The sequence below is a fragment of the Nerophis lumbriciformis genome, linkage group LG26 (assembly GCF_033978685.3).
Source record: "Nerophis lumbriciformis linkage group LG26, RoL_Nlum_v2.1, whole genome shotgun sequence".
Lineage (NCBI taxonomy): Eukaryota > Metazoa > Chordata > Actinopteri > Syngnathiformes > Syngnathidae > Nerophis > Nerophis lumbriciformis.
In genome coordinates, this window is record NC_084573.2 from 7099021 (window position 1) to 7119019 (window position 19999).

The window sequence follows — 19999 nt, forward strand, 5'->3', positions numbered from 1 at the left end:
AGCAAAAATATGTCAATATTGCAAAATGATCAAGTATGACACATAGAATGGACCTGCTATCCCCGTTTAAATAAGAAAATCGCATTTCAGTAGGCCTTTAATGTATGTACTGACTTAATCAAAGGAAAAACAATAATCTACTGTATAAACGGTATAGAATATTACCAGGATCGGGTTACACACACAATGATGTCACATGTTAAATCAGAATTAGAATCAGCTTTATTGGCCAAGTATGTTTAACACACAAGGAATTTGACTCACTAAACAGTGTTCTCTTGTTCAATGTAAAAAATAAATATTAATGATTAACTACAAATAAAAGCAAGTGCCTAAATAACTCAAATGTGCAAGGTTAATACAAGTGCAGTGGTGAACGGCACAAAAACAAAAAGATGATGAAGTGAGCATGAGCTAGTACATTCACAGTGGCAGATTAGTTCTAGAGTTACTTCACAGTTCATCAGGTTGATAGCCTGGGGGAAGAAACTGTTGTTGTTAGACAGTCAACAGTTGATTTCAAATCCTGCAGCTTCATTGGCTGCTGCTGTTACACGTGTGTTTATTCAACTGGTACTTATAAGAGAATCTTTCATCACACTCACTGCATTGCAACACCTTTTCACCGGTGTGTATTCTCATATGGACAACAAGTGTCGATCGGTAACAAAAGCTTTTGTTGCACTTTGAACAGGAATAAGGTTTTTCACCGGTGTGTATTCTCATGTGTCTGACAAGTTTTGTTTGGTCACAAAAACGCTTGCTGCAGCTGGAACAGGAATATGGCTTTACATCAATGTGCGTTCTCATGTGTATTTTTAAATATTGAATTTGTGTAAAACCTTTACCGCAAACTGAACAGGAGAAAGACGTGTCTGCAGTGTGTGTTCTCATGTGTGTTTTCAAACACTGACTCCGGTTGAAATATTTACCACAGACTGAACAGGAGAAAGGTTTTTCTCCGGTGTGCGTTCTCATGTGTGTTTTAAACGAACCATTTTGCACAAAACTTTTACCACAGACTGAACAGGAAAAAGGTTTTTCACCGGTGTGTATTCTCATGTGCACTAAAAGTGCGGACTGGTGACAAAAGCTTCTGTCGCAGCTTGGACAGGGATATGTTATCTTAGCGCTGTGTGTTCCCATGTGCCTTGTCAAACATTGACTTCGTATGAATCCTTTGCTGCAGACTGAACAGATAAAAGGTTTTTCCCCAGTGTGCAGTCTTGTGTGCCTTTTCAAATTCTGCATATGACGGAATCTTTTGCTACAAACCGAACACATGAACGGTTTTTCTCCGGTGTGTATTCTCATGTGTGTTGTCAGATTGTGACGGTGATTAAAGGTTTTGTCGCAGTGAGAACACGTGAAGTGTGTGTTGTCAGTGTGACATGTCTTATCATCTTTAGAGTCTTCAACATCAGTGTCAGGAGAGTGTGACGTTGTGTCCTCACTATCTGATAGTGGAGCTAAGAGCTTGTCTGCTTGTGATCCTCCACAGTGGTCTCCATCAGCTTCTGTTGTCATGTGTTGAGTTGAGCTGCTGCTTGGAGGCTCCGCCTCTCTCTTCTCCTCACTCTCACCTTTGACCTCATCACCTTCACTCTTCACATGGACACCAATCACTGGGAACTCCTCCAGTCCTTGAAGATGCTCTCCCTCTTCACTGATGCTGTGTTCTTCCTCTTCCTCTTTAATTTTGGAGTGCTGTCGATCTTCATCTTCTTTTTTAATGTGAGGCGGCTGTGGCGCCTCCTCTTCCTCTTTAACGTGAGGGGGCTTTGCTTCTTCCTCTTCCTCTTTTATGTGGCGAAGCTGTGTCTCCTCTTGCTCCATATTTTTTCTTAGGTCCACTCCTGCTGCTCAACGGAGAAAAGGTTCTTCTCAGAGGTCTGCAGAACACAAGAAGACAAATACATGCTGTCGGAGGCAGATATTTACATATGTCCGAATTTAAATGTTACTTCTTTTGATTTCCTTGTCATATTATTTGGGCGGCATGGCGTAGTGGGTAGAGCAACCGTGCCAGAAACCTGAGGGTTGCAGATTCGCTCCCCGCCTCTTACCATCCAAAAAATCGCTGCCGTTGTGTCCTTGGGCGGGACACTTCACCCTTTTCCCCCGGTGCCACTCACACCGGTGAATTGAATGATGAATGATAGGTGGTGGTCGGAGGGGCCGTTGGCGCAAATTGCAGCCACGCTTCCGTCAGTCTACCCCAGGGCAGCTGTGGCTATGAAAGTAGCTTACCACCACCAGGTGTGAATGATTGATGGGTTCTACATGTAAAGCGACTTTGGGTACTTAGAAAAGTGCTATATAAATTTCAGTTATTATTATTATTATTATATTACAAAACAGCTAGTGTTTTTCTTCCAAATGTGGTCTTTTGGTTGTCTGCAAAACTGTGTGCTTAACCTTGAAGTGAGGAATGTTAGAGAGAGCGATAATAAGCATTTGTTTTGGCTAGAGAGAGATGACTGCCTGCGACTTAAGAGGGGAGAGGGTTTTGGGTCGGGGAGACGGACCATCTTAGCGGGGCGAGCCGAATGTTCTATGCTGTCTCTGTAATGTATATCTGCAAAGCTTTGCAAATATATTACAAAATACCTATTCTGTCTCTGGTGGTTTTTCAACTCAGCTTTAAGTGTCGTAAAAGGCTTGGGAGCGACTTGTGACTTGAATTCCCTGGGAGGAACAACTGGTCCAAAACGCAACAATGCTTTAGGGAGGTCAAGCTTCAAACGTGTTTTCATTAAGGGACCACATCCCAGTTATGGCTGTCTATAGAGGGCCGTTTGTAACGGCGAGTATTTTATAAGAAGAAGAAGCTCTGTCTTGTTATTGCACAAGTACAACAAAATGTTTTTTTGTTTTTTTAAATAAATTTACTTATGCATATAATTATATATTTTCACATAAACTGTAAAACAAAACAAACCCCTGTATATTATACAGTACAAAAATTGCAACTCAGTCACCAGAATTTTACTGTAAAACATACAGTGCTTTTTCACATCATTTTATAGTAAATGGAAAAACAGTACCAAAGTTTTTACAGGTAGAAAAAATGTCAGCTTAGTCGCCAAAATGTTACTGTAAAATGAAAGGGGACAATGACAATGAGATTGAAAGCAGCTCCATCTCACACTTTGTGGAGGGGGGGGGGGGGGGGGGGGGGACACAGGTCCGGTGGCCACGGATTAAGCGCCGCCTGTCCAGGGTCGGGACCCAGGGTGGACCACTCGTCTGTGCATCGGTTAAGGACGTCTCTGCGCTGCTGACCTGTCTCGGCTCGGGATGGTCTCCTGCTGGCCCCACTATGGACTGGACTCTCACTATTATGTTGGATCCACTATGGACTGGACTCTCACTATTATGTTGGATCCACTATGGACTGGACTCTCACTGTTATGTTAGATCCACTATGGACTAGACTCTCACTTTTATGTTAGATCCACTATGGACTGGACTCTCACACTATTATGTTAGATCCACTATGGACTAGACTCTCACAATATTATGTTAGATCCACTATGGACTGGACTCTCACACTATTATGTTAGATCCACTATGGACTGGACTCTCGCTGTTATGTAGATCCACTATGGACTGGACTCTCACTATTATGTTAGATCCACTATGGACTGGACTCTCACTATCATGTTAGATCCACTATGGACTGGACTCTCACACTATTATGTTAGATCCACTATGGACTGGACTCTCACGCTATTAACTAGATCCACTATGGACTGGACTCTCACACTATTATGTTAGATCCACTATGGACTGGACTCTCGCTATTATGTTAGATCCACTATGGACTGGACTCTCACTATCATGTTAGATCCACTATGGACTGGACTCTCACTATTATGCTAGATCTACCATGGACTGGACTCTCTCACTATTATGTTAGATCCACTATGGACTGGACTCTCACTATTATGTTAGATCCACTATGGACTGAACTCTCACTATCATGTTAGATCCACTATGGACTGGACTCTCACACTATTATGTTAGATCCACTATGGACTGGACTCTCACACTATTATGTTAGATTCCCTATGGACTGGACTTTCACACTATTATGTTAGATTCACTATGGACTAGACTGTCACTATTATGTTAGATCCACTATGGACTGGACTCTCACTATTATGTTAGATCCACTATGTACTGGACTCTCACACTATTATGTTAGATCCACTATGGACTAGACTCTCACAATATTATGTTAGATCCACTATGGACTGGACTCTCACTATTATGTTATATCCACTATGGACTGGACTCACACTATTATGTTAGATCCACTATGGACTGGACTCTCACTATTATGTTAGATCCACTATGGACTGGACTCTCACACTATTATGTTAGATCCACTATGGACTAGACTCTCACACTATTATGTTAGATCCACTATGGACTGGACTCTCACTATTATGTTAGATCCACTATGGACTGGACTCTCACTATTATGTTAGATCCACTATGGACTGGACTCTCACACTATTATGTTAGATCCACTATGGACTAGACTCTCACACTATTATGTTAGATCCACTATGGACTGGACTCTCACTATTATGTTAGATCCACTATGGACTAGACTCTCACACTATTATGTTAGATCCACTATGGACTGGACTCTCACACTATTATGTTAGATTCACTATGGACTGGACTCTCACACTATTATGTTAGATCCACTATGGACTAGACTCTCACTATTATGTTAGATCCACTATGGACTGGACTCTCACTATTATGTTAGATCCACTATGGACTGGACTCTCACACTATTATGTTAGATCCACTATGGACTGGACTCTCACAATATTATGCTAGATCCACTATGGACTGGACTCTCACTATTATGTTAGATCCACTATGGACTGGACTTTCTCACTAGTATGCTAGATCTACCATGGACTGGACTCTCTCACTATTATGTTAGATCCACTATGGACTGGACTCTCACTATTATGTTAGATCCACTATGGACTGGACTCTCACAATATTATGCTAGATCCACTCGAGCATTTCACCGGTCGCCCAGGGGCGGGGTCCCCACATCTGCGGTCCCCTGAAAGGTTTCTCATTGTCATCCCATTGGGTTGAGTTTTTTCTTGCCCTGATGTGGGATCTGAGCCGAGGATGTCCTTGTGACTTGTGCAGCCCTTTGAGACACTCGTGATTTAGGGCTATATAAGTAAACATTGATTGATTGATTGACGTGACGAGGTTGGTAGAAGGTGGGGATCGAAACAGGAACCCTCAGGTTGCTGGCACGGCCACGCGATTCCCAAATATATTTTATAACAAAATAAATAATGCCTTTATACAGTGCCCTTATTTGTATTTTCAACAAAAGCCCAGACTAAAGGAACTAACGTCCCTGGAAACTAATTATACATTATATATTTATACATATATAGATAGATATATTCAAGTACAAATACACATTCAATTAATTGTCACTCTTCTCATATATCTTACTTTCATTCTTGACAATGCTCTTCCACGCAGTAGTTATTCTAGGTGTTACTTCATGTTGATGAAAATATGACGTTAGTAAAGATGTAAGAGTAAGAAGTAAACAAACCTGTTCTGTGTAACACAACTTGATGTTTCTTGAAAACAGCGTCCAGTAGTTGATGTTGTCGCTCCTTCTCCTCCTTTGTTGTTCGAAAAGGTTCTTACCCAACAACTCTGCTGGCGTTATTCAACAGCCGCCGATTTACCAACACTCTCGGCATTTTTAATTTGCACATTTTCACACAATCACACTTTATACGTGATTTCTGCTGAGCGTCCCTTTTGTTAGCAGCTCCTAAGCTAAGCTAACTAGCAAAATAAACTAGCATGAGAAGCTACAACGTTCACTCAGTTAAGTTTATCCTGACACGAAAAACTGGTAACGTGCGGTTTTTCGTATGATTGACGAATAAGTATAACTAAATATAAATTAAGTCATCATTCTTCTTTAGGCAATGAATAAAATCAACGAACCCTTCAGACTACAAAACTCGATTGTAAACATAAGACGTACTCCATGCGCATGCGCGGTCGGTTCGCGCAAAAGCAAAGGTTACGTCACTTCCTTTCTCGAAATATTTTACGACTCTGCGTCTGAATGTTTTATTAATAATTTTATTATTTAGACAATAAAACAAATACATTCATACATGTAGAGAATTCACGTAATGCTCTCTTAGTATATTGTACCTTGGCAGCCACCGTATTTGTTATTGTGTACTGCGCATGCGCAATTCGGTTCTTTTCCTTTTTTTATTGTGCGAGTTGAAAATAAACAGAGTTCACTTTATAAAGTATTACCCTCCGTCTGGTCATTCAACACATTACCTATTAGTAAAAGAGAACAATAATATAAAAATGAAGAAGTGGATTTAAAAAAAAAAAATCGGAACACATTTTTAACAACCGTCATTGACACACGGGGGCGCCACTGACTCTATCGCGTTTTTTTTTATTTTTTAGATTTTTTTAAATACAAAGTATAATTTTGAATTGTCAATTGTAAATAAAGTAGTAAAAGAGATAACATCGTTCGGGTGTCTGTGCGGATCTTTACAGTTTCTAAATAATGCTGGATGCTTTTATTTAAGTGTGCGCACACCCGGACGTGACGTCAGCGTGTCTTGCATTGTCTGCTGTTTGCGCATGCGCAAGACAATCGTATCTTTCGGCAAAAAGAACAGCGAGGCCTTTAACGGCGTTATTTCCTTCATTTCCACGTTGCACTCATTAGTCTATCGTATGATAAACTGCACTTTTTTTTTTTAATAAATTCTTCGTCCCACTGAGATATGAATCTTCTCAGGCTAGCTTAGCTTGCTAGTTAGCTTAGCTCGCTAGTTAGCTTTGCTTGCTAGCTGCTAACAAAGAGACGCGGAAGTTCTCAACGCATCGCTAAGCAGAGCTCAAATGTGAGTAAAGTGTTGTGATTGTGTGAAAATGTTTTAAGTACAAATGCTGAGAGTGTGGCTGAATAAGCCACGAACGGCGGCTGTTGAAGAATTATTTGTAGTGTCAGAACGAGGAGGAACTTTCTCCAACTACTGAACGCTGTTTTCAAAAAACATTAAGTTTTTTTGTTTACGTCTCGCTTTCACATGTTTACTAACTTTATATTCTACCATTAACATGATAAGTACATGTTATAATGGTGTAGCGGCTGGCTACGGGGTGTTAGCCAATGTCTTTAGCTGGGGGGCGGGACTTCCGGGGAAGTTAGGGAAGTGACATTGTTGACAGGAAGTGTTGGTTCGAGTTTTGCCGGGAAAGAGGGGAGACGCACATTGGAGCTGTTGTGTGGTTACCAGTGTTGGGTTAGTTACTGAAAACCAGTAACTAGTTACAGTTACTAGTTACTTTATTTCAAAAGTAACTCAGTTACTAACTCAGTTACTTACACCAAAAAGTAATGCGTTACTGTGAAAAGTAACTATTTAGTTACTTCTTCTACTTTTTGTTTTTAAAGCTCCCATTAATGCCCTTTTAGCCTTCATTTCAGTACTGTTATTGCACTGGAGAATAATACAATCTGTTGATCAACTTGACATGCATTTGCATCACTGAACTCTGCTAAGCAATGTGGTCTACATACAACACACAAACAATGTGGTCTACATACAACACACAAACAATGTGGTCTACATACAACACACAAACAATGTGGTCTACATACAACACACAAAGACAAAGATATGTTTCAAAGGGCCAATTTATTTCAGGCCAGAACAAATTGACAAAACTATTTTAAATAGCTGCAACATAACATACATAAGTAACAAGCAGCATAATAACACTAACACTAACACTAACCACGTTAAACCCAGATTCCAAACTAACAAAGGTCTTAACTCATTGTCTTTCTATGCCACTTCAATATGGAATCCACTCCCAACAGGTGTAAAGTAAAGGGCATCTCTATCCTCCTTCAAAACCGCACTAAAAGAACATCTCCAGGCAACTACAACCTTAAACTAACACCCTCCCTTCCACATAATACCTCTTCGGATTGTAAATAATCAAATGTAGACATTTTTTCTTATACTTTCTGATTTCTCTCTCTGTGTCCACTACTTGCTGTACATATCCTACCAAGTCAGTCCTACACTGTTTCAATGTCCATTTCTCTGATGATGCAATTGTTGATGCTGATTGTTGATGACAGAAGTGTTGATACCAACCACACCTAACCCCCCCCTCCATATCCCACACCCCGGATTGTAAATAATTCAATGTATATACCCTGATGATTATCTTGTGTGATGACTGTATTATGATGTTAGTATGTATTTGATAGTATATATCTGTATCATGAATCAGTGGACCCCGACTTAAGCAAGTTGAAAAACTTACTGGGGTGTTACCATTTAGTGGTCAATTGTACGGAATATGTACTGTACTGTGCAACATACTAATAAAAGTTTCAATCATTCAATCAATCAACAACATAGCTGTAAAGCTGGCTTCACCTAAGGAAGGCACACGTGACATACACAGAGCCTAACCAGGCAGATTTGAATTGTTGTTTTGGGCAGTAGACGGGATCTTTGATCCAAGACACAACTTACATTTAACTAAATTGTGCTCGACAAAAGAAAAGAAGGGAGAATATCTCATACTTGCCTCTCCCCGGGACAACCATTCTCTCAAATTTCTCCCGATTTCCAGCCGGACTTAAGGCACGCCCCTCCAGGTCCGTGCGGACCTGAGTGAGGACAGCCTGCCGTCACGTCCGCTTGGCCAACCAAAAAGTAACCACAGAACACTATACCGTATAGTCGTATAGTGTTCTGTGGTTACTTTTTTGTTGGCCAACGGTTATTATTGCGCACCCCCCTCCCCTCCCCTCCCCACACCCGCACACACACACAGAGAGCGCAGAGGAAGAATCAGAAGCACGTCTCTGCTTCGCTGCCATAAAACACGATCAGATCCTCAGTTTCTAGCCGATACTACATAAAAAATAACGTAAAATAACGCAGTAACGCATCATGTAGTAACGGTAACTGAGTTACTTAATATAAAAAATAACGCGTTAGATTACTAGTTACCGCCGAAACTAACGGCGTTACAGTAACGCGTTACTTTGTAACGCGTTAGTCCCAACACTGGTGGTTACATTGCATCTTGCATAATAAAGACAAGACAAACGAATAAGTCTATGAGCCTACATTTCTGGGATTATTACAATAGTTTAAAATAATGTGGGATAGGCTCCAGCACCCCCGGAGAGGGACAAGCGGTAGAAAATGAGAATACCTTTATTGTCATTGCATGGAAACAACGAAATTGAACAGCAATCCAGCTCAGAGCTTCTAAAACAACCTACATAAAATACTCTTAAGACAACAAAAAATAATACACATTTTAAACCATATTGCACAGCAGATCTCTATCAGAGTTAAGCAAGTTAAAAAATGGTGAGTGTTCCGGTAAGTGCAGAGTTCAGGGCAATAACAGCTCTAGGATAGAAACTGTTTTTCAGTCTATTTGTCCTTGCTTTGATGGTCTTATAGCGTCTCCCTGAGGGCAAGAGTTCAAGCCAGTGGTGACCTGGGTGGGATGAGTCCCCGAGGATGCTGTTTGCTCTACTTCTGCAGTGTTGGGTGTTGTCACGATGTATACGAATTCACCTCGATACATATCTGAAAATATTTGACACTGGATAACTCAGGGCAGGGGCGTCACTAGGTTATAAGAAGAGGGGGTGTTTAGCCCCCGGGAGATGGACATGATGAGTGAAACATTTCACATTCAATACGGTACTGACCTGGGAGACCATACTGGCGCTGTTGGTTGTTTACGGGGCAATAAATGTCACTTGTTAAATAATAAAATCCACAAAAAAATGAATGCGGCTATTACATCATCTTTGGGTGAGCACGTCATTTGTGTGCTGCCAGCAGAAGTGGATACGTCATCACAACATCCGGTTTCGGTGCGCAAAGTATTTTTTCCGGCGGCCAAATTTTTGGTGCATCACTAGTCAATAGTCCACAAATAATCAGGATCAGCATGGTGTATTATTGTCCAGTCTTTAACATGCACAAGACACATAAGAACTGAAATTACATTTTCGGCACAGTCCCACTAAGAGCAGACATACGTTACAGGGGGACAAGACGGGACCGCCAACGGATCAGCCACTTACGGCGCTCCTTAAAAAAGGTGGGAAAATGGTGATATTGGGAAAGGGGGGAAGAGTAAACAATATCAGTCAAAGGCTGGACCCTCGGGAGGGGGTCCAGGCTGACTCCAAGGGAAAAAACCTCATTTGCCATAGCACACATGAACATGTTACATACAATCACGACAACTCGCAAAAGAGGGGGGGTTGGGCCCTGGAGGTCGACTGCTCCTATAAAGCGTCTACTCAGCCGTCCATCACCCCGAAGGGGAATCAAGCGGTGGTGAAGGGGTGGGGGTGAGGAATGTGTTTGTGTATATGCCCATTGTCTTTGGGTAGTCACCTGAAATGGTTCTGCATGCAATGCAAGCAAAGTTCGACTTCCAGGTGTCGTTGAGGAGGGAGGGGAGTCAAAAGCGTCCATCTTTGAGAGTCCTCAGGGGATGTTTACAGAACAGCCTGCTCCTGTTGTTGCATCAAGGCCATTCGAGGGAGTCAAATCGTAGATTAGGATTTTTGTTTTTCCGCGAGCAGACATTACAATGGCTTGTCTGTTCTATTCGTCCATGTTGGCTCTCATATCCAATTTTTCAACACTTTCGGCATTCTCTCGATGAGCTTCAAGAGGTAGTCACCTGAAAGGGTTTTCACTTCACAGGTGTGCTTGAAGCTCATGGAGAGAATGCCAAGAGTGTGCAAAGCAGTAATCAGAGCAAAGAGTGGCTATTTTGAAGAAACTAGAATATAAAAACATGTTTTCAGTTATTTCACCTTTTTTTTGTTAAGTACATAACTCCACATGTGTTCATTCACAGTTTTGATGCCTTCAGTGACAATCTACAATGTAAATAGTCATGAAAATAAAGAAAACACATTGAATGAGGAGAAGGTGTGTCCAAACTTTTGGCCTTTACTGCATATACTTTGATTCCAAAGAAATAGCCATTGTTAAAGGACCGGAATTGACGTGTACGCTGTAGCGTATTTGCTTACATGTTACATACATTTTGTAAGTGAGTTGAAAAATAAAGCTTCCATGACTTCACACTAGTGGGTCACATAGCAATAATACCTTAAGAATATAATAATTAGACCAACGTTTTTTGCAGCACAAACAATTGGGACTAGCTTGGGGAGATTTTGAGAAGAGCACTGGTTAGGAATCATCATTTGTTAATAACGCAGAAGTTCTACAAACCCCGTTTCCATATGAGTTGGGAAATTGTGTTAGATGTAAATATAAACGGGATACAATGATTTGCAAATCATTTTCAACCCATATTCAATTGAATGCACTACAAAGACAACATATTTGATGTTCAAACTGATAAAAAAAATTTTTTTGCAAATAATCATTAACATTAGAATTTGATGCCAGCAACACGTGACAAAGAAGTTGGGAAAGGTGGCAATAAATACTGATAAAGTTGAGGAATGCTCATCAAACACTTATTTGGAACATCCCACAGGTGTGCAGGCTAATTGGGAACAGGTGGGTGCCATGATTGGGTATAAAAACAGCTTCCCAAAAAATGCTCAGTCTTTCACAAGAAAGGATGGGGCGAGGTACACCCCTTTGTCCACAACTGCGTGAGCAAATAGTCAAACAGTTTAAGAACAACGTTTCTCAAAGTGCAATTGCAAGAAATTTAGGGATTTCAACATCTACGGTCCATAATATCATCAAAAGGTTCAGAGAATCTGGAGAAATCACTCCACGTAAGCGACATGGCCGGAAACCAACATTGAATGACCGTGACCTTCGTTCCCTCAGACGGCACTGTATTAAAAACCGACATCAATCTCTAAAGGATATCACCACATGGGCTCAGGAACACTTCAGAAAACCACTGTCACTAAATACAGTTGGTCGCTACATCTGTAAGTGCAAGTTAAAACTCTACTATGCAAAGCGAAGGCCATTTATTAACACCATCCAGAAACGTCGCCGGCTTCTCTGGGCCCGAGATCATCTAAGATGGACTGATGCAAAGTGGAAAAGTGTTCTGTGGTCTGACGAGTCCACATTTCAAATTGTTTTTGGAAATATTCGACATCGTGTCGTCCGGACCAAAGGGGAAGCGAACCATCCAGACTGTTATCGACGCAAAGTTCAAAAGCCAGCATCTGTGATGGTATGGGGGTGCATTAGTGCCCAAGGCATGGGTAACTTACACATCTGTGAAGGCACCATTAATGCTGAAAGGTACATACAGGTTTTGGAACAACATATGCTGCCATCTAAGCGCCGTCTTTTTCATGGACGCCCCTGCTTATTACAGCAAGACAATGCCAACCCACATTCAGCACGTGTTACAACAGCGTGGCTTCGTAAAAAAAAGAGTGCGGGGACTTTCCAGGCCCGCCTGCAGGCCAGACCTGTCTCCCATCGAAAACGTGTGGCGCATTATGAAGCCTAAAATACGACAGCGGAGACCCCCGGACTGTTGAACGACTGAAGCTCTACATAAAACAAGAATGGGAAAGAATTCCACTTTCAAAGCTTCAACAAATAGTTTCCTTAGTTCCCAATCGTTTATTGAGTGTTGTTAAAATAAAAGGTGATATAACACAGTGGTGAACATGCCCTTTCCCAACTACTTTGACACCTGTTGCAGCCATGAAATTCTAAGTTAATTATTATTTGCAAAAAAAAATTTAAGTTTATGAGTTTGAACATCAAATATGTTGTCTTTGTAGTGCATTCAACTGAATATGGGTTGAAAAGGATTTGCAAATCATTGTATTCCGTTTATATTTACATCTAACACAATTTCCCAACTCATGGAAACGGGGTTTGTACACCAGTTGAGGAAAATTATCAAACTACATAAATAACATCCTGTAATTTGATTTTGATGAAAAAAATGTATCTTGATAGATTGGAAATTAACACCAATGAGTTGACTGATGAACATTATCACATAATTTATTCAGAAAATATAAATAACGACAAATAAACATAGAATACTGTTAAAGGGGAACATTATCACAATTTCAGAATGGTTAAAACCATTAAAAATCAGTTCCCAGTGGCTTATTTTATTTTTCAAAGTTTTTTTCAAAATTTTACCCATCATGCAATATCCCTAAAAAAAGCTTCAAAGTGCCTGATTTTAACCATCGTTATATACACCCGTCCATTTTCCTGTGACGTCACATAGTGATGCCAACACAAACAAACATGGCGGAAAGAACAGCAAGCTATAGCGACATTAGCTCAGATTCAGACTCGGATTTCAGCGGCTTAAGCGATTCAACAGATTACGCATGTATTGAAACGGATGGTTGTAGTGTGGAGGCAGGTAGCGAAAACGAAATTGAAGAAGAAACTGAAGCTATTGAGCCATATCGGTTTGAACCGTATGCAAGCGAAACCGACGAAAACGACACGACAGCCAGCGACACGGGAGAAAGCGAGGACGAATTCGGCGATCGCCTTCTAACCAACGATTGGTATGTGTTTGTTTGGCATTAGAGGAAACTAACAACTATGAACTAGGTTTACAGCATATGAAATACATTTGGCAACAACATGCACTTTGAGAGTGCAAACAGCCTAGTTTTCATCAATTAATATATTCTGTAGACATACCCTCATGTCAGCAGGCCAGGGAAGCTAGGGTCGATATTCTTCTCTTGATCATCTTCGGTGTGAGCCAAGACATCCAGGGGGTTTAGCTCGCTCGTCTGCGGGAACAAACTGCCGCCATTGCTTGCCGTGCTACCGAGGTCCTTTGTCCCTGAATTGCTCACACACTCCGGCAGATTCAATGGGGGTCTGGCGGCAGATTTCTTTGACTTTATCGTTGGAAATGCATCTGCTTTGAGTGTCGCAGGATATCCACACATTCTTGCCATCTCTGTCGTAGCATAGCTTTCGTCGGTAAAGTGTGCGGAACAAACGTCCAATTTCTTGCCACTTTCGCATCTTTGGGCCACTGGTGCAACTTGAATCCGTCCCTGTTCGTGTTGTTGCACCCTCCGACAACACACCGATGAGGCATGATGTCTCCAAGGTACGGAAAACAGTCGAAAAAACGGAAAATAACAGCTGATTTGACTCGGTGTTTGTAATGTGTTTGAGAAAATGGCGGATTGCTTCCCGATGTGACGTCACGTTGTGACGTCATCCGAGAGCGAATATTAGAAAGGCGTTTAATTCGCCAAAATTCACCCATTTAGAGTTCGGAAATCGGTTAAAAAATATATATGGTCTTTTTTTCTGCAACATCAAGGTATATATTGACGCTTACATAGGTCTGGTGATAATGTTCCCCTTTAATCGCAACATGTAAGTGTAAAAAAAAACCAACAACATTATGATTTGTACAATTTCAGAATGTGCTTGTTCTATTTTTAAACAAAGAAAACAATAAAAAGTTGTCTTTATTTTTAGGTTATCGTGCCGTGATTTTACCAGTCCGGCCCACTTGGGAGTAGATTTTTCTCCATGTCGCTCCCCATCTAAAATGAGTTTGACACCCCTGCTCTCCATCCATTCATCCATATTATACCGCTTGTCCCTTTCGGGGTCGCGGCGGGTGTCAGAGCCTATCTCAGCTGCATTTGGGTGGAAGGCGGGATACACCCTGGACAAGTCGCCACCCCATCGCAGGGCCAACACAGATAGACAACATTCACACACTAGGGACCATTTAGTGTTGCCAATCAACCTATCCCCAGGTGCATGTCTTTGGAGGTGGGAGGAAGCCGGAGTACCCGGAGGGAACCCACGCAGTCACGGGGAGAACATGCAAACTCCACACAGAAAGATCCCGAGCATGGGATTGAACTCAGGACCTTCGTATTGTGAGGCACATGCACTAACCCCTATTCCACCGCGCTGCCCTGCTCTAACACGTGCAATTGTGATTGGATAGATTTGTAACCCGCCTAAGGACTAAATTAAATATGATTGGATTTAGTCTCTGTCAGTATTTTTTTCTCGTTTTATTCGTCAATTTCAATTCATTTCATCATTGTTTTTAATTAGTTTTTTTTAGTTTTTGTCCTGTTTTTGTCAGAGGAAAACAGGTTGTAGATGAAAATGTTTATTTAACAAAATTAACACTTCTTGTTAATTAAACAATGGATATCCGCTAACTTCTTGCAACTAAACGCCAAGAAAACGGAAATGCTGATTATCGGTCCTGCTAAACACCGACATTTATTTGATAATACCACCTTAACATTTGACAACCAAACAATTACACAAAGCGACTCAGGAAAGAATCTGGGTATTATCTTCCACCCAACAATGAGTAGATGAGTGTTATGTGTAAATAAATGAACACTGAAATTCAAGTATTTCTCTTTTATATATATATATATATATATATATATATATATATATATATATAATAAAAGAAATATATATTTATAGCTAGAATTCACTGAAAGTCAAGTATTTCTGATATATATATATATATATATATATATATATATATATATATATACATAAAATACTTGACTTGGTGAATTCTAGATGTAAATATACTCCTCCCCTCTTAACCACGCCCCAACCACGCCCCCCAGCCCAAAAATATATGGTCTTTTTTCTGCAACATCAAGGTATATATTGACGCTTACATAGGTCTGGTGATAATGTTCCCCTTTAAATGTTGGTTGAATATATACAAATCTGTGTAATAGTTTGTAAACAAGTATGATTGTGACTAAGAGCGAATCTTTCTTCTTTTTTTTCCTTTTTTTAAAGTGTCAGGCGCCTCTTTCTATTGCACGATCCAAGGACAGAATGCCGTCACTTGCAAAACTTGCAGTTAAAGTACACTTTTTACCGGAAATTCCTTCATTTCAAAATTGTAATTTGGAGACTTTTGAAAAAGTTTAAAACTGTCCAAAGTTTCTGGTGAAGAGAAAAAAATGTTAGGAACTGGTCATGGGGGTGACCCCGGGATGCAGAGACGAGAGGCAAGTTTGAATAACAAAAAGGGAATACATTTAATGAGTCCAAAAAGTGTAACAAAAAGCGATGGGGCAAAAGTGCACACCATGAATACAGAAAAGTGAAACAGGTTCCTCAGTGGTCGGCAGGGGGAGAAGCCAGGGCACACTGAAACACAGGGTAAAGTCCTTGTTAGTGATGGGTCCGGCAACACCGATGCATCGGCGCATGCGTCGAGCTCATAAAGCGAAACCCTGTGTCGGTGCGCGTACCGCTTTTAGAAAGTCACGTGACCGATCATGAGCTGTTTTGGTCACGTGACCGATACGCTAAATTCGTTCTATTTTATCCACTAGCGACGCTGAGATCATTATTCATGCGTTCGTTACGTCTCGTCTCGACTACTGTAACGTATTATTTTCGGGTCTCCCTATGTCTAGCATTAAAAGACTACAATTGGTACAAAATGCGGCTGCTAGACTTTTGACAAGAACAAGAAAGTTTGATCATATTACGCCTATACTGGCTCACCTGCACTGGCTTCCTGTGCACTTAAGATGTGACTTTAAGGTTTTACTACTTACGTATAAAATACTACACGGTCTAGCTCCGTCCTATCTTGTCGATTGCATTGTACCATATGTCCCGGCAAGAAATCTGCCTTCAAAGAACTCCGGCTTATTAGTGATTCCCAGAGCCCAAAAAAAGTCTGCGGGCTATAGAGCGTTTTCTATTGGGGCTCCAGTACTATGGAATGCCCTCCCGGTAACAATTAGAGATGCTACCTCAGTAGAAACATTTAAGTCCCATCTTAAAACTCATTTGTATACTCTAGCCTTTAAATAGCCCCCCTGTTAGACCAGTTGATCTGCCGTTTCTTTTCTTTTCTCCTCTGCTCCCCTATTCCTTGTGGAGGGGGGGGGGCCACAGGTCCGGTGGCCATGGATGAAGTGCTGGCTGTCCAGAGTCGGGACCCGGGGTGGACCGCTCGCCTGTGCATCGGCTGGGAACATCTCTGCGCTGCTGACCCGTCTCCGCTCGGGATGGTGTCCTGCTGGCCCCACTATGGACTGGACTCTTACTATTATGTTGGATCCACTATGGACTGGACTCTCACAATATTATGTCAGACCCACTCGACATCCATTGCTTTCGGTCTCCCCTAGAGGGGGGGGATTACCCACATATGCGGTCCTCTCCAAGGTTTCTCATAGTCATTCACATCGACGTCCCACTGGGGTGAGTTTTTCCTTGCCCTTATGTGGGCTTTGTACCGAGGATGTCGTTGTGGCTTGTGCAGCCCTTTGAGACACTTGTGATTTAGGGCTATATAAATAAACATTGATTGATTGATTGATTGATTGTGGGTCATTCCGGTCTTTTTTTGTTTAGAATATCCTTCATATTTGCTGTTTCCTGATTGCTCCTGTTATTTTGCTTATGTACAGTATGATCAATCAATCAATCAATCAATCAATGTTTATTTATACAGCCCTAAATCACAAGTGTCTCAAAGGGCTGCACAAGCCACAACGACATCCTCGGTACAAAGCCCACATAAGGGCAAGGAAAAACTCACCCAAGTGGGACGTCGATGTGAATGCATACCTGCCAACTACTCCGGTTTTCCCGTAATTAGTACGGTTTTCATCAACCTATTCCGGGTTACGGTTGCAGTGATAAAAAATACGGTTTTTCATTAATTAAAAAAAAAATTTTTTTTTTAAGTTTTATTCACGAAATCGCGTAACAACAATGACAATCGACACTGCTTCCCGTAACTTCCTATCGAGCCATTCCGAATGCCATGCGCGAGGCTATTTATAGCACCGCTGCCAAGCACGAGGCACCTGTTGCCACTGTTTCCAAACAAGCGAACGATCATGGAATCAGCCGGAGAAAAATCGCAAACGAGTCTTAAACCGAAAAGAAAACTGCAGTCATTCCGTGAAGAATATTCAAAAGCCTATCCGGGAATAATTATCCGTTCCAAAAAGGGTGAAAACTACGCGAATTGCACCTTGTGCAGACAAGATTTTTCGATCGGACACGGAGGAATTAGCGATGTAAAAGACCACGTTGGGACAAAAAAACACAAGTCTAATGCCGTTGCTAAATTTGGATTTTAGCCACAAAAAGGTAATGACACCAATGTTATCTATTGGAATTGTTTAGTACTGTTATACTGTTAAAAGTGTTTGTACTATTTATGCTTTCAAGTCCAAGTTGAAGAAATCTTGTTAAATGTTGACAGCATAACTACCAAAATACAGAAGTAGGTCCTTAATATTTTTGCAGTGCTATTTCTGTTGAAAAGTTAAAATGATTACATTAGAGATGTGATGTGCCACTTTTCAAGTGTCTGATGGCTTAAATTAATTTTCATTAATTTTGAATTCTTTTGAAAGGCTTACAAAAAAACTACATTTGAATTGTAATTCCATGCTATTGACAGGACTATTAATTTTAATGAAGTTAGCTTACCATGTTTACAGTATGATAATTGTGATAGAAATGTGAATTTTAGGCACAGAATATTTTTTACAATTGAACAAGGCAGTAGATTATACAAGCTTGGACAGAAAGTTAATAATGACACCAATTTTTTTTTTAATGGAATTGTTTAGTACTGTTTTACCATTTGTTTACTGTAAAAAGTGTTTATACTGTTTATACTTTCAATTAACAAATTGAAGTCTTGTGAAAGGCTGACAGGATAACTGGCATTAACTGTCAAAATAATTTCAAACTATTGAAGTTAGCTTACAGAATAAACATGTCAATCAACCCATATGATTTTTGCTGTAATATTTTTGTTTTGAAAAGTCACTGTGACTGATAGAAAAGTGATGGTTTTAGCAACATTTTAACCTGTCTGAATGCTAATAATCATTTTGCGTCGGGGGGGGCGAACCTGAACCCCCCACCAGAACTTTGTCCTGGACCTACCGGGGCCTGCGGCCCCTGGACCCTGGCTACTAGGTTTTATTGATTTCAAAAGTTGGCAGGTATGTGAATGACTATGAGAAACCTTGGAGAGGACCGCATATGTGATTATGACATCTTGAATGTCAACCTCAGAGACATTATCAGAACATATGCTGGACTTTCCTAAAGCGTGTGTTTGTCTTCTTGTGTCCTGCAGACGTCTGTGACAAACATCATCTCCCTGAGCAGCAGGAGTGGACCTAAGAAAAAAATGGAGCAAGAGGAGCCACAGCCCCTCCACATCAAAGAGGAAGAAGAGGAGCCGTGGCAAATTAAAGAGGAAGAAGAGGAGCCACAGCCCCTCCACATTAAAGAGGAAGAGGAGGAACACAGCATCAGTCAGGAGGGAGAGCATCTTGAATGGTTGGAGGAGTTCCCATTGATTGGTGTCCCTGTGAAGAGTGAAGATGATGAGGTCAAAGGTGAAAGTGAGGAGAAGAGAGAGGCGGAGCCTCCAAGCAGCAGCTCAACTCAACACATGTCAACAGAAGCTGATGGAGACCACTGTGGAGGATCACAAGCAGACAAGCTCTTAGCTCCACTATCAGATAGTGAGGACACAACGTCACACTCTCCTGACACTGATGATGAAGACTCTAAAGATGATAAGACATGTCACACTGACAACGCACGCTTTAAATGCTCTCTCTGCGACAAGACCTTTAATCACCGTTATAATCAGAAAATACACATGAGGACACACACAGGAGAGAAACCGTTCATGTGCGCATTTTGCAGTAAACGATTCTCTCAGAAGCAACATTTGAAAGTACACACGAGACTGCACACTGGAGAAAAACCCTTTTCATGTTCAATTTGCGGCGAAGATTTCATCCAGAACGAATATTTGAAAGTGCACATGCGAAGCTCCCACTCTGGAGAGACATTTACAAAAGCATTCATCTGTTCGGTTTGTGGTAAAAGTCTCG

At 41.1% G+C, this 19999-nt stretch overlaps 2 protein-coding genes across 3 annotated transcripts in view; one reads left to right on the forward strand and one right to left on the reverse strand.

Annotated features, from left to right (window-relative positions):
• Window positions 1-224: 224 nt before the first annotated feature.
• On the reverse strand, window positions 225-5869 carry LOC133624008 (uncharacterized). 2 transcript variants are annotated; one of them, XM_061987584.2, is made up of 2 exons: window positions 5618-5869; window positions 225-1859 (listed from the first exon to the last, which is right to left on the reverse strand). In XM_061987584.2, the coding sequence occupies exon 2, from the start codon at window positions 1834-1836 to the stop codon at window positions 535-537; it is 1302 nt and encodes a 433-aa protein (XP_061843568.2). In that variant the 5' UTR covers window positions 1837-1859; window positions 5618-5869; the 3' UTR covers window positions 225-534. The 2 variants fall into 2 exon arrangements, with proteins under 2 accessions (XP_061843568.2, XP_061843567.2); XM_061987583.2 differs by having other exon boundaries at window positions 225-1892.
• Window positions 5870-6734: 865 nt separating this feature from the next.
• Window positions 6735-19999, forward strand: part of LOC133624011 (uncharacterized) — a 37519-nt gene continuing 24254 nt past the window's right edge. Inside the window, exons 1-2 of the mRNA XM_061987589.2 lie at window positions 6735-6962; window positions 19228-19485. Coding sequence (XP_061843573.2) covers window positions 19282-19485 — 204 coding nt within the window. The 5' untranslated portion in view covers window positions 6735-6962; window positions 19228-19281. The remainder of the gene's footprint in view (window positions 6963-19227; window positions 19486-19999) is intronic.